The sequence below is a fragment of the Sciurus carolinensis genome, chromosome 11 (assembly GCF_902686445.1).
Source record: "Sciurus carolinensis chromosome 11, mSciCar1.2, whole genome shotgun sequence".
In the NCBI taxonomy this organism is placed as follows: Eukaryota; Metazoa; Chordata; class Mammalia; order Rodentia; family Sciuridae; genus Sciurus; species Sciurus carolinensis.
Window position 1 is genome coordinate 71,879,443 of NC_062223.1, and position 15,445 is coordinate 71,894,887.

General features: G+C 36.3%; 1 protein-coding gene across 1 annotated transcript; it reads left to right on the plus strand.

The window, feature by feature from the left end:
- The first annotated feature begins 13,362 nt into the window (after positions 1-13,362).
- LOC124959271 (olfactory receptor 52E8) lies at positions 13,363-14,316 on the plus strand. Its single transcript, XM_047517829.1, has one exon. It carries the CDS (start codon positions 13,375-13,377, stop codon positions 14,314-14,316), a length of 942 nt encoding a protein of 313 aa, XP_047373785.1. The 5' UTR covers positions 13,363-13,374.
- Positions 14,317-15,445: the final 1,129 nt, after the last annotated feature.

The window sequence follows — 15,445 nt, forward strand, 5'->3', positions numbered from 1 at the left end:
AATATTAGGATATTGCTTAGTGGTTAAGTGCTCTGGGTTCAATCCCTGGTCCAAAAAAAAAAAAAAAAAAAAAAATTCATTGCAATGTCAAATAGCAGTGGTGAAAGCAAGTATTTTTGTCTTCTTCCTGAACTTAAAGACAAAGTTTACTTTTTCCCTTGAGTATTCTCCATTGTGTATAATACAAGCTCTGACTTTTTCATAAATAATATTTGTAAGAGAATTTTTCTTGCATTTTTATTTTGTTGAGGTTTTTTTTTATCATGAAAAGGTGTTGAATTTTGTCAAATGCTTTTTCTGAATCAACTGAGATAATTTTCCCTTTGTTCTATCAACATGATGTATAGCATTAATTGATTTTTCTGTGTTGAACTCCTCTTGCATTCCTACTTGATTATGGTATATAATCCTACAGTGTGCAGTTGGATGTGTTTGCTAGTAGCTAGCATTTTCTTGAGGGGTTTGCATCAATATTCAAAAGAAATATTGTTCATTTTTTTATTAAAAAAATATGGACATTTTGAAATGTAACAGTAAAATCCACAAAGTTTGTATCTGTACCTGTGTGTGTGTGTGAGTGTGTGTGTGTGTGTGTGTGTGTGTGTGTGTGTGAGAGAGAGAGAGAGAGAGAGAGAGAGAGAGAGAGAGAGAGTTGCCGCTTGCCGCTGACCAGCCGGACAAATGACACGTACACTTCAGAAGTTCATGAAGCAACTTGGCTTTATTCGGATAACAGCTTCAATATATAAGCAGTGTCATGCATAAGCAATTGTAATCAGATATGTGCATCCAATCCTTTTAAAGATCAAGCAATCACGAGCTCATGCATACATGTACGATATATCTGTCCACGCGCTAGGCAGCTGAATTAATTGTCATACAGCCAATGGAAAACGCTTCCTGTTTTTCTCAAGGTGCATTCAACATGCCCTTTGGCTCTCTGCCAGTCGCCATCTTGGATGCATGTGGCGTAACCCTGGTCCCCGGGTCTCACCCGCCACATCTCCCCCTTTCTGTTTATAAAAGAGACCATGCCTGTCTTAGGTTGTCCAGGATGGAGCCACATCCTTACCCTTCATCGGACAATGAGGCTCTACCCCTCATTTCCTGTCTTAGGTCAGTATGAGCGCCCCATGAATCTTACCCATCTTTGACTACTGGTCCAGCATATTTAACCAGACTTGGGGGGATGAGCCAGCATCAATTACAATGAAAGCTTGGCGAATAATGGCTGTTTCTCTGTGCCGATGTATACGCATTGTGTATAAACACTATATGCACAGAACAGATACAGCACACAATAAACCTCCCATGGACAAAAACGCAAAACATTCTTTTCCCCATTGAACAGTGGACTGGAGAAATGTGGCCAATTGTTGTAAAAATAGGAGGATATAGAATAGAAGAGTTGGTAAGGGGTACAGGATAGGGCCACGTCTTTACTATCCCCCATAGTTCACGCGAGTCTCCTCCATTAACTTGGTGAGAAATCGCCAACACCATCAGCAGGAAAAGCCTCCTCATCTTCTTCCTGTTTTTGAGTCTCTGTTGAAGCCTTGACCAATCCCTCCGGCACCCAAATGGACAATTGTGTGTCCTGTGGGAAAACACAAAGAGATCCTTGGGTCCAGATTAACACTGGATCCGGGCGTTTCCATTGTCCCGATAGAATGTCCTTCCAGAGCACTTGAGGTAGATGTTTTTTATTAGGCTCTGAATGACGGTCAGCAGCCGATCGGCCCTCAGAATCCAGATTTAAAAAATGTAAGATGAACAAGGCAACAGATAATTTGTCTTTTGGGGATCTGTATGATGCCCCTATTCCCCCTTTTGGTTTATAAAGCATGTTTTTAAGCGTTAAATGGGCACGCTCAACAATGCTTTGTCCAGTAGGATTATAGGGAATTCCTGTGACATGTTGAATACCAAAGGTGGAACAAAATTGTTTAAAGGCCTGGGACGTATATCCAGAACCATTATCTGTTTTAATTTGTTTGGGAACCCCCAGGATGGAGAAAGAGTGTAAACAGTGTGTTATTACATCTTTGGTTTTTTTCTCCAGTATGAACAGAGGCCATAATAAATCCTGAAAAGATATCAATAGACACGTGAATGAATTGTAGTTTTCCAAATTCTGAATAATGAGTTACATCCATTTGCCAAATATGATTGGGCTGAAGCCCTTTTGGATTTACTCCTAAGAAGGGGTTAGGAATAAGTGTAGCACATTTAGCACAAGACTTGACTATGTCCTCATCTGTTGCCTTAGTAATTTTATAGCATGTACCTAGAGTGGAAGCATTTACATGAAATTTGGAATGAAAAGATTTTGCATTTTCAAGCATTTTAAAGATGTGTGGGTCTCTGGTGGCCATGTCTGTTAAATCATTGTGTAAACTTAGAGGACCTGGAAGGCCAGTATGAGCCCGAACATGCCCAATAAATAAAGGATCTTTTCTGTCCCAGATAAGATTTGTAAGCATTGTAAATATTTAGTAATAGTGGAGGTGAGGGAAATCAGACCAGTTAATTCTAAATTCTGAATAGCATTAACAACGTATTTGCTATGAGAGAATAGGTTAAAAGGCTCATGGTGGGTTTTGAATACTTCTATAGCTACTAATAGTTCTGTTTGTTGTGCAGATAGAGTATTAAACAGCAATGTTTCTGTAATATTATCTATAGTAATAGCACCAGTACCATTTTTTGATCCATCAGTAAATATAAGGGTAGCTCCTATAATAGGTTCTTTTTGGGTAACTTTAGGAAAAATTATAGGATGTTGACTCCAAACTTGGAGAAGAGGATCAGATGGCAAACACAGCAGAAATACTAGTAAAGACTATAGCCCATGAATTTGAATTATTAATAAGATATTGTATCTGATCAGTAGTATATGGAGTAGTGATTGTTGAGGGATGTGATCAAAGGTGGAAAGGGATACTTTTAACACCTTAAGGATTAATTATGCCACAGTTTCAGTAAACAAGGATAAGACCTTGTTAGGGGCATAATTCATGTGAACCCATAGAATAGGACCCTATTGCCAGAACACTCCTGTGGGTAACTTATTTGTGGCCAAGACAATGAATGATAAAGGCGTAGCTAGGTCAATACGATCAAGACAAACCTTTTCCATAGCTGTTTCAACAAGCTTGAGAGCTGTTCCAGCCTTAGGGGTAAGCACCCGCTTAGAAAGGGGGTCAGAATCACCTTTAAGAATATCAAACAGGGGGCTCAAACTTGAGGTGGGTAAATGAAGGTAAGGTCTAATCCAATTAATAACACCCAAAAGTTTTTGAAAATTGTTTAAAGTTCTAAGTTTGTCCACCTGAATGGTAATTTTTATGGGTTTAACCATAGTTGCATTTATGATAGATCCCAGGAAGTTTTTGGTGTCTGGTCATTTGTACTTTATCAATGGCAATATGTAAGCCCCATCTTTCCAGTGACTTTAGTAAGGAATTATAACATTGCTCTAAGACAGGTTTTTCCTTATGAGCTAGCAAAATATCATCCACATAATGACAGATTAAAAGTTGAGGGTTTTCTAGGCATATGGGTTCAATAGCCTTGCCTACATATATTTGACACATAGTGGGGCTGTTGGCCATGCCTTGTGGGAGGACTATCCATTCATATCTTTTATTAGGAGAGCTATTATTAAGTGAGGGCACAGTAAATGCAAACCTTTTGGTGTCTGAGGGATGTAATGGAATGGAAAAGAAGCAATCTTTTATTTCAATTATAATGGAGGGCCAATTAACTGGGATAGTCGATAAAGTAGGTAATCCTAATTGAATAGGTCCCATGGGCTCCATTATAGAATTTACTGCTCTTTGGTCATGTAATAGCCTCCATTTTCCTGATTTCTTTTTTATTATGAATATTGGTGTTACCAGGAATATTGGGAACACTGATCAAGATTCTACTTCAGCCCACTGTCTGGGGGCTGCCCCTGTGCAGGAAGTACATACGCCCCTACAACTTGGAAAAGAGTGGTGACCTGGATTTTACGCCGGAGGGCGTGGTGCGGTAGGAGCTAAATGCCACTGAGAGAACTTCTTTTCTAGCTCTGTCTCAGATAGCTCCTGTTCTTCAGAGTCACATCCCTGTTCTGAGTCTGAACATTTACTTTCTCTTTCAGAAGCTCAACTTGATTGTTCTTCGTTTACAGTTTCTAATATTTTTTCCCCTTCTCTTAACTGGTCTTGAAATTTTGGTTTTTTGGAAGTCAGACAGAAATGAACTAATGTCCATATCGCCACAACAACAACAAACAGAAACCAAACAAGAAAAGGTAACACAAATAACACCTTACACATATTCATTTACTACAGGACGTCCTTTGCTGTCTCTTGGGACAGCCTTTCGTTACATTCCCTCACTAAGGGAAACTTCCATTAAACCTTAAGGCTACCTTTTCCTCAAATAGGGAAACCTGCTAGTTGACTGCTAGTTGACTGTGCTAGTGAAAAATTTTCTTCTTTATTACTTACCTGAGTGCTCACCATTCCCCGTACGGGCCACCACTTGCCCCTTGCCGCCGACCAGCAGGACAAACGACACGTACACTTCAGAAGTTCATGAAGCAACTTCCACTTTATTTGAATAACACCCTCAATATATAAGCAGGTCCCTGCATAAGCAATTGTAATCAGATATGTCCATCCAATCCTATTAAAGGTCAAGTGATCAGGAGCTCAAGCATACATGTAAGATATATCCCTCCACGCGCTAAGCGGCTGAAGTAATTGTCTTACAGCCAATGGTGAACGCTTCCTGTTTTTCTCAAGGTGCATTCAGCATGCCCTTTGGCTCTCTGCCAGTCACCATCTTGGATGCATGTGGCATAACCCTGGGCCCCGGGTCTCGACCACCACAGAGAATGAGAAATTTCTTGATGTATCATATATTTTCTTGTAGAATGAATCACATTCTATATTTTAATATCATTTCTTTAAAATCAGTCACAGGTGATCAATTAGGTCTTTTATGGGCATTTTACTTGTTTATTTTTTATTTCTTCTTTTTAGACATACATGACAGCAGAGTGTATTTTGACATATTATACTTAGAGTGTATGACATTCTAAATAGGATCCCAATTTTGCAGTTGTACCTCATGTGGAATTTCACTGGCAGTGCATTCATGTATGTACATAGGAAAGATGGGGCATTTTAATAGAGATGTACATGTGCAGCATTCTAGCTTCTCAGGAATATTTCAGGGCTTTGAGAAACTCCCTATAGTCAAGCATTCCTCAATTTTTCCCTGTGAGTATTTCAATTAGTCTCTTGTTAACTCTGATTCTTATTTCTATTTCAGGACATTATGTTCTTAAACAATTTCTGCTGATTCTCTTTGATGAACAACCCAGCAAAAATGAGTGAGCTCTGGGTGTCAGGATTACTATAGTTTTTTTAGGAATTCTGTATCAGATAAAAACATTCAATTTTATTCCTACTTTCCAAAATTTTAACAGTTTGTTTTCAAATTATTTTTCAAAAGCATTGTGATAGCTCTGAAATTCTCCCCCACTTTCCTATAGTGCTAGATCACTCTGAACAATTATGGATGTTAAAGCACCTGTACATTCTTGGGAAAAACCTACTTGTTCATAGTACATTACCTTAAAATATTGCAAGAATCGAATTGCTAATGTTTTTATTAAGATTTACTTAAACTCATCTAAGTGATTTTTCTATAACATTCCTTCCTTATACAATGTTTCTTAGGGTTTTATATCAAGTATCAAAAATTTCATGACATGTTCATACAGTGTAATAAAAATTCACCTTTTTTCTATCCTATGGAAACTATTGTGATTTTATTTTTCTTTTAATGTACTAAAAAATCTGGTCCAATACATAGTTGATAGTCATGGATAATTTATTAGAAACATTTTCTTAATTTTATATTTATTCTGTCATATATAGGACACTGTAAATGTTTTGCAGAATTTTCCATTTATTAATTTTGTCATTTTAATGAATTTGTTTCTTGAGAAATTTACTGTTTCAGTTCAAAACTTCTTTATATAAAGTGATTCACTAAAAGGTATAAAACACTGTTAAGAGAAATTAGAGAATACCCAGAGCTTCTGAAAGAGAAAAAGAAAAAAATAAGGCTCATATGAGAGAGAGAGAGAGAGAGAGAGGGAGAGAATTTGAAAGATAACGAAAAGTTGTGCTATGTCATACTATGAACATGGATTGGAATTATTAATATTTTTAAAATGTCCACACTTCCCCAGTTATCTACAGAATCAATGCAGAACCTTTCAAAATTTTAATGTCTTTTGTCACAAAAATAGAAAAAAAATTCAAAAATTTGCTTGGATTTAAAAAAGATCCTGAATAGTCAAAATAATCTTGAACAAAAAGAAAACAAAAAAAAAAAAATAAGACAAAAAGAAAACAAAACAAAAATACCAAAGCTTTGGGCATATTATTACCTGATTTCAAAATATGCTACAAAATTGGAGTAAACAAAAACAGCATGGTAACAGTATAAAAAGAGACATATAGACCACGAAAACACAGAACAGAGAACTAAATGCATGCCTTTAGAGTCAGTTTATCTTCAGGAAAGTTTCCAAAAACACAGAGTGGAGAAAGGACAATTTCTTTAACTAATGGTGTTGGATAAGATCTCAAAAGCATGGACAACAAAAGCAAAAACAGCCAAAAGGGAATTGCATCAAATGAAAGAAAAACTTCTGTGCAGCAAAGGAAATAATGGAATGAAAATACAACCTTTGCCATGGGAAAAAGATTTGCAAACTCAACATTTCATCGGGGGTTAAGGTACAAAATATATAAATAATTCAAACAAGTCTTTACCAAGAAGTCAGACAACTTACTTAAAAATAGACAAGGATCTGAATAAACATTTCTCAAAGGAAAGGTACATGTAACAATGAGTGAATGAAAAAAAATCTATGTCATTAATCATCAGGGCAATGCAGATTAAAACAAAAATGAGATAGCACCTCACACTTGGTAAAGTGGCCATGATCAAAAAGACTAAAGATGAGTGTTGGGTAGGATATGGAGAAAAGAAAACTCTTCCACAGTTGTTGGTGGGAATATAAATTTATACAACTATTGCAAAAAGCATGGGGATCCTCAAAAAAATAATATGGAACTACCACATATAATTCAGAAATCTTATTTTCGGATACATACACAAAGAAAAATCAACTCAGTTGGTCAAAGAGATATCTGTTCTCTCATGCTCACTGAAGCATTATTCACATTAACCAAGACATGGAATCAGCGTAACGTAACTGTCCATTGATGGAGAAATGGATATAGATGTGCTATCTATATGCAATAGAATATTATTCTGCTTTACAAAAGAAGGAAATTCTGTCATTCATGACAACATAAATGAACCTGGAGAAAATCATTCCAAGTAAAATAAGTCAATCACACAAAAGCAACTACTACATGATCTCGTATGCATACAAATTATCCGATTCATAGAAGTAGATAGTAGAAAGACAGTTGCTAGAAGCTAGAAGATGATGTTGGGGAAATAATGTTCAAAGGTCATGAAGTTTCAATTAGTATAAATAAGTTCTGGAGATCTGATTTACAGCATGGTAACTAGAGTTGATGTGGCATACATGAAAGTCATTGAGAGTAGATCTTACAGGTGATGGATAGGTTAGCTTGATTGAATAATTTTGCAATGTATACACACATCAAAGTATCTCTGGTACACTATAAATACATATAATTTCTATTTGACATACTCGAATTAAGCTGAGTAAAGGAAAACAAAATAAATGCCTTTAATCAAAATTGTTCATAGTAACCTCTCATTTTCATTTATAATGTTTGATGTTGCTTTTTTCTGTCTCATATTTTTAGAATTTCTATTTCTAAAGCTCTTTAATATTGATAGTCTTTCAGAAAAACAAGTTTCTTTCTTGATTGATCTACTTTGTGTTGTACTTAACTATTTTTTATTCTTTGTTGTTCAATACTTTCTACTTTTGTTGTGTTAACTTTGCCATTTTCATTTACAAACCATGGCTACTTACAACTTCACCATTTCTTCTTGCCCCCTGCAGGCATTTAAAGGTACACTCTTTACTCCCAGTACACTTGTAGCTGCATCATACTAGTTTTTATGGAACAAATACTTTCTCAATATCGAATGTGTAAATGTCTGCCTTCAGTGTGATAGATGGAGAAATACCAGGCTTTCTTATCATAGAAATCTGATCACCCTGACAAGAAGGGGTAAGCGATTAACCTATGCAACAGAAATCACAAGAGAGTAAAAAAATCTCTTTGAATAGACAGTTTATATTGAGTTGTGAGGAAAGGTGGCCCAGCAGATGTCACTTAGGAAATTCAAAGACTAAAAAATATACTCCAGAGAATGTAGACACCTCTTTTTGAATTTATCTTGACTAATTTATAATCCTATGAACAATTAATCTAGTGACTCCTTTATTCCAGACACTCCTAGCAACTGAGGATAAACTAATGGAAAGCATAGGCATTGTGTCTTTTTTATAAAGCTCATGTTATAGTTATAATAGGGAAAATTTTTAAGAATTCATAATTCCAGACAGTGTAAAATGTTTTGGATAAGATAAAGCAGGCAAGGTAACAGACACAGTTGGGAGGAAGGTGAGTTTTGGTGAGTGCTCAGGGAAGACCCTGAGGAGACCTTGAGTGGAGACAGCATGAAGCAAGGCCCCTGAGCACCTTAGAGAAGACTGCTCCAGGGTCATACAGAATCCCTGAGTGAAACATCTGAGGAACAGCAGGAAGCTTCACGTGCCTACAGTGGAGAGGACAGAATGATTCCTAGGTGATATCTATGTATGTGAAGATCATCAAAAAATGTACAGGTCATCTTAAGGGGTTTAGATTGGATAATTTAGAAAATAAAGGGGGAAAATGAATGGAAAAAATTGAATAGATGACCAGAGATTGAATCCATGAAAAACCATATCAAAGAAATTTATAAAAGGAAAATTAAATATTCTGATAGGACTAAGATCAAGGGAGGAATGTATAGATAGGGATTGGGTGCAGGAGAGAGAGAGGAGAACTGAAGATAGGATAAGAAAATGAGGGCAAATATCCCAACAATTCCCAGGAGCTTAGTGGTTTGATTGGAAATAAGAAATCAAGCAAATTCTATCAGTGTTGATAGAGGAATTGAAAGCAAAAGAATAGTAATAAACCTTTGCCTTGTTGTGTCAGTACAAAGAGAAAGAGATTGAGCAGAATTCTCCAGAGTCTATTAACCGAACTCTATCAGGGTTCCCAAGATACTATGCTTCTCATCTCAGGGGAAGCAGGGCTACAGGAAAAACATAAGTACCTTCTATTGAGCATCTTAAGTGGTATTCATCAAGAACATGCTGAGGGTTGTTTCTGAGAGGTTTGGAGATCGAGGTAAGTTATATCATGGTTAGACTGTGAAAAAAAGCAAAAAGGATGGAGAAAGTTTTGGCTAAGCCACTAGGGAGAGAAGAGGAAAGGTGGAAGTACAAAACCAAGATGAAAGAGAATACATACTCACACTTACACTTATGCACCTGCCCATACTTACATGTATGACCATGTAAAGGCTACATGTAAAACCAAAGGGAGAAAGCTGAGGAGGAAGGATTTGTGCCAATCTGTCTTGTGTCAATTTAGCTATTGTTTCTGACCCTGTAAACATATGCACACAGTGAAGAGCAAGAGTCAAGGACTAGACTTCTTCTAAATCTAGTCAAGGACTAGATTTCTTTCCCCAGTACTTCCATGCCCTTCTTTCCTTCCTCCCTCTTGATCACCTTCCTCTACTCTATTAGTTTCTCTTCTATTTCCATGAGATTCCTCTCCCCCATTTTCCTGTTTCTCTCTTCCTGGTTTCTGCATATGAGAGAAAACTTTTGACTCTTGACTTGCCAATTCTGGCCTATTTAATTTAGAATGACATCCAGTTCCATCCACTTCCCAGCTAAAGTCATAATTTCATTCTTCTTTATGGTTGACTAAAACTCCAAGGTGTGTATATATCACATTTTCTTTATTCATCTTTTGACAGACACATAAGCAATATGAATATACTGCAATGAACCACATACATAATATCTATTATTAAAATGCATTAAGTAAAATAAGAACAATAGAAGGGAGACCATTAAAGCAGAGCAAGCAGATCTGGGAAGGGAAGAAGGGAGGGAAAGGAAAAGTATTGGGTTAAGAGATTGGTCAAATTATCTGCATGTGTCAATATGGCAAAATGAGTTCCACTATTATGCGAAATTACAATGCACCAACAAAATAAAGAGACAGAGACAGTTCCAAGAACTGTACTAGGTATAACAAGATGATCCAAAACAGATTTTTAAGTGATAAAAACAAATATTTAGCCCTGAGGAATAGACTTTTGTGAATAGGACCTGTGCTAGATGATGAAGCATCTGAGACAGGGGCAATGTTGCATGATAGCAGGAAGGCCATGAGTCTGCCAGGTGAGCAAAGGTGGGAAAGGAGGTGACGTTAGTTCTTCTCTTCATGCTGTCAGTTCTAGGACATGTGGCTATGTGGATGTCTGGAAGCCAGGGGTCTATAGTTGCCTAAGAAGGTGATATATTCATAAAATGGTTGATAGACAACCAGATAGAATCCTACATGGCACTGTGGAATGAGTGGGTCAAATGAGGGGCTTGGGCCATCTTATTTCTGAACCCAGGACAGATTGGTGAATATATTAATATATGTTGAATAATAAATCAGTTATTCTACTCCTGGATATTTATCCTAAAGAATTAAAGTCATCCATACTACAGTGATACATACATACCCATGTTTTTAGCATAATGATCCACAATAGCCAAACTATGGAGCCAGCTCATGTGTCCATCATCAAATGAGTGGATAAAGAAAATGTGATATCTTTGCATAATGGAATTCTTAATCAGCCATAACAATGAAATTATGTCATTTTCAGGAAAATGGAAGGAACCTGAGAACAATGTGTTATAAAAATAAGTCAAACTCAGAAGGTCAAGTGTCACATATTTTCTCTCATGTGGAATATAGAGAAAAAAAATGGAGAAGAAAGGTGGTAGGGAATCTCAGGAAAATCAAAGGAAAATCTGTAGAATAGAGGAAAGGGACCAGGGGGAGTGAGAGGAGATGGAAAAGCAAAATATTGGGGAACAATATTGACCAAATTGTATTGTCATATTGTGTGCATGTATGAATATGTAATGATAAATTCCAACATTATATACAATTATAATGCCCCAATAAATATGGAAAACGAAGTCAGCAGACATTTATAGGATGATTAAATGATCAGTTGTTTGATAAATGTTTATATATTTGGAAAGGATGTTCCAGAGGAGAGGAAGCACCAATTTTCAAACTCTCCTGAAAAATCCACAGAGATAAGTAGGGTAAGTTGGTTTTCATGGGATTTAGTTCCTTCTAATTTTTTCAGTGTCTGCCATATGGAGACCCTGGAAGTGACCAAAATGCCAGAGTTGAGTCTGGTCATCAGTCTGTGAAACCTCTGGATAAGGTTATTGGGAGACTGACAGATTCCTTTTGGTGTCCTGTTGGGACACTGTGCTTCTTTTTCCACCCACTTTATCTGACATCTAAACTTAAGCTTCTGTGCATATTTCTACCATAAAAATTTTAGCACGTTTTAAAAATTTACTTCACAGTGGTGCTCCTTGAGGGTATGTGACCATTTTATTCTAATTGCCTGATCAATGCTGATACACAAAGAGTCTCTTACATATTTAATGGAATAAATTATGAAAGATGCTTCTCCACCTAACTTGTGCATTCTCAACTAATGAAAAACAAAGGATTATAACTTTATCTCTGATAGTTTCACATTATAATATTGAGGAGGAGTTAATTTCCTCCTCCATAACACTAGTAACCCAAGTTTCTCTCTCTCTCTTTCTCTCTCTTATACACACACACACACACACACACACACACACACACACACACACACTATTCCTGAGAGACTTTCCAAAATTATCAGATGATGTATCATTTCTGTTACTCTTCATAAGCTTCAAATGGGTACTATTAGCAAGGATTTGTGCTTTAATAGATTGAAAGTAGGATGTACTGAAATTCATATACATTTACTTTTGATAGGGGTCTTGACTTCCTCCATCATTTGTATATTCTTAAATTTGAATTGAAGCTTTCTGTGCAGTTTTACACATCACCTTCAATCACTTCAGTCACTTCCACATTATAGGACAACTACCTTTCCCCAAAGAAGTTCACAGTAAAGAAATTATTCCTTTCTTGTTTCAAATTTTTAATTTAGTATAAGTGCACAATTTACTACAATAGAGATATCTATAATGACATAAGGATGGTGATAGAATCGAAGTATGAATCAAACTACAGATTTCTACAGAACTAGTTCTTCCTTATGGATAGAAGGCTGACATATATTTGGAAATGGTGTAACTCAAATATTTTATCGACTTTCCAACAGCTGGTCTTTATCTGGTCAGTTTCTTTCCCAGATATATTTCATACACTGACCAAATGATAGATCAACTGTATTAAAATAACCTCCTAATTCATATTTCATCATAATTGAAAATTCTCCTTGCCAAAGATTTCCCTCTTCTTGTCTTTGTCTGTTTTCCAAATCTGATGAGTACTATTTTACAAAAAGAATTATGATGGGAAATGAATTATTTCTTTTCTGATATATAACATTAAAATTACCTGAAGTCCTGCCTCCTTTTAATAAATGTGTATAGTTGCGAAATTTTTAATTGAGAATGTCTATGTGGCAGTTTTTTTATGCATATGAACAAAGATAAGTTGTTTCTTCCACTTTGAGAACTAGATCTCTTACCATTCTCAATACTCATATAAAGGTATAACTGCACACACCAAGTTTTATATAGACTACATTTTAGGGTTCTTAGATTCTCCCAAAGGGGAATGATCAAGATAAGAATTGCCAAGGAAATTACTATGCATATTAAACAAAAATATATAACATTATGAGATGCACAGGCCCTGTAAATTAATTTTTCCTATTTATTTCTAGCTACACTCCAGAGTTCAAATGTTCATCAGGTATTCCTCTGCCCTGTCCTCTTTAATCAGTCTTTATCATCAGATAAGACAACAGTAGAGTAAGGCAGATTCCATTACATGTCCCATAAAGTTTTCATGAGACATAAGCAGAAACTGAGAATTTTTTTATTTATAAATACGAACAAAGTGAGATTAAAATGTCATTTTGCATTTGACTAGGTATCTAGACAAAGCAAGAAGTGGAGCAAGAATCACTAACGGGAAATCAATACTTATCTCTGGCATGCACCAATCTATTTATGTCAGAAAAATGTATATGCCTAATGACACCAAATTTCATCCTTCTTTATTCCTACTGGTGGGAATCCCAGGACTAGAAGATGTGCACATCTGGATTGGACTCCCCTTTTCCTTTGTGTATCTTGTTGCACTCCTGGGGAATACTGCCATCTTATTTGTGATCTGGACTGAACATAGTCTTCATGAGCCCATGTATTATTTCTTGGCCATGCTGGATTCCATTGATCTGGGCTTGTCCACAGCCACCATCCCCAAAATGCTGGGCATCTTCTGGTTCAATCTTGGGGAAATATCTTTTGGAGGCTGCCTTTCTCAGATGTTCTTCATCCACTTTTTCACTGTCATGGAGAGCATTGTGTTGGTGGCCATGGCCTTTGACTGGTACATTGCCATCTGCAAACCCCTTCGATACACCATGATCCTCACCACCAAAATCATCAGTGTCATTGCAGGCATTGCTGTCCTGCGGAGCCTGTACATGGTTGTCCCACTGCTATTCCTCCTCCTGAGGCTTCCCTTCTGTGGGCACCATGTCATCCCTCATACCTACTGCGAGCACATGGGCATTGCCCGTCTGGCTTGTGCCAGCATCAAAGTCAACATTCTGTTTGGTCTTACCAACATCTGTCTCTTATTATTGGATGTGCTTCTCATTATTCTCTCCTACATCAGGATCCTCTGTGCTGTCTTTCGCCTGCCCTCCCAGGAGGCCCGGCTGAAAGCTCTCAATACCTGTGGCTCTCACATTGGTGTTCTCTTATCCTTTTTTACGCCAGCATTTTTCTCTTTCTTGACACATCGTTTTGGCCATAATATCCCCCAATACATCCACATTTTCTTGGCAAACCTCTACATGGTTGTTCCACCAGCTCTCAATCCTGTCATCTACGGGGTCAGAACAAAGCAGATTCGGGAAAGAGTGATGCGAATTTTTCTCAAGACAGATCACTAACCAATTGGAGGTTAGAGGATTTGTTTCAAAAATTGTTTCCCCTATTGTTCAAAGTAGAGTTATTTTATATTTAATCCAGTAGAAAGGAGGAAGATGGAGGGGAATGTTCAACCGACAACACTATTTAATTGTGAGTTGAAGCATTTTTTAAGAGTAATAGTGAGAATATAGGAAATTCTATATAAATCTACTCTTATAAGTACTTTCCTTAATACTGTTGAATCCTCACAACAGTTCAATAAAACACATACTATTTTCTGTACTTTTTCAATCAATATATTGGTGTGTTAGAAAGCTAAGTGATTTATTTAAATTTTATGTTTGGTAGGAAGTAGTAATTTAACCCAAGTAAATTTTTCCAAATTGTAATCATTTTCTTTTTTATTCCAGGGAGTCTCCGAATTTAATATAATGCAGAAGAAAAGTACTATTTTCAGAACAGTTATAAAATGATTGTCTGCCAGAAGTCTTAAAGTTATAATACCTTACCCTAATATGTCATAATATCAATCTACTATACATCTATAATGTAATATATATGTGTATATATGTACATATACACAGACAGATACATATATACATACATTTCAGAGAGAGAGAGTGGTTGATATGGCTACTCTATACACATATACCCATCACCTATGTTGTGCTTACATAATCCTACTTAGTAGTTATTGTAATTTCCCCAAGCATAGAAAGAAACAGATGTAGTAATAAAATTAGAAAATAAATCAGAAATGAAGGGGAAAAGATAAAAATGGCATCTCAGCATTTCATGAATTGTTCGTTCATAAATAGTTTATTTAAAGAACATTAGTATATACTATATATATAACGGTATCACTTTGTACGCATATTTCTACACACATACACACACACATGAACTTTTAACATGCTCTACGTTGTCAGTTTTTGATCAATAGGAAGATACATAGGCAAAAACTTTTGTCTAAGTACTTTTGGAAAGAAGAAATTATAGGCTAGTTCTACAATAGTGTAGATAAATTCTTTCGCTGCAGAGTTGGAGGGCGTGTGATTACTAGCAGTTTCATTCATAAAGGACTCAGGTTTTGGAGGAAGAAGAATTTAGGAAGAAGGTCTTGAATGTGTGCCCTTTTTAGTGACTTAT

What these genes read in the sequence shown, in the direction of transcription:
- LOC124959271 (XM_047517829.1), top strand. Translation starts at nt 13,375, where the DNA reads ATGTATATGCCTAATGACACCAAATTTCATCCTTCTTTATTCCTACTG.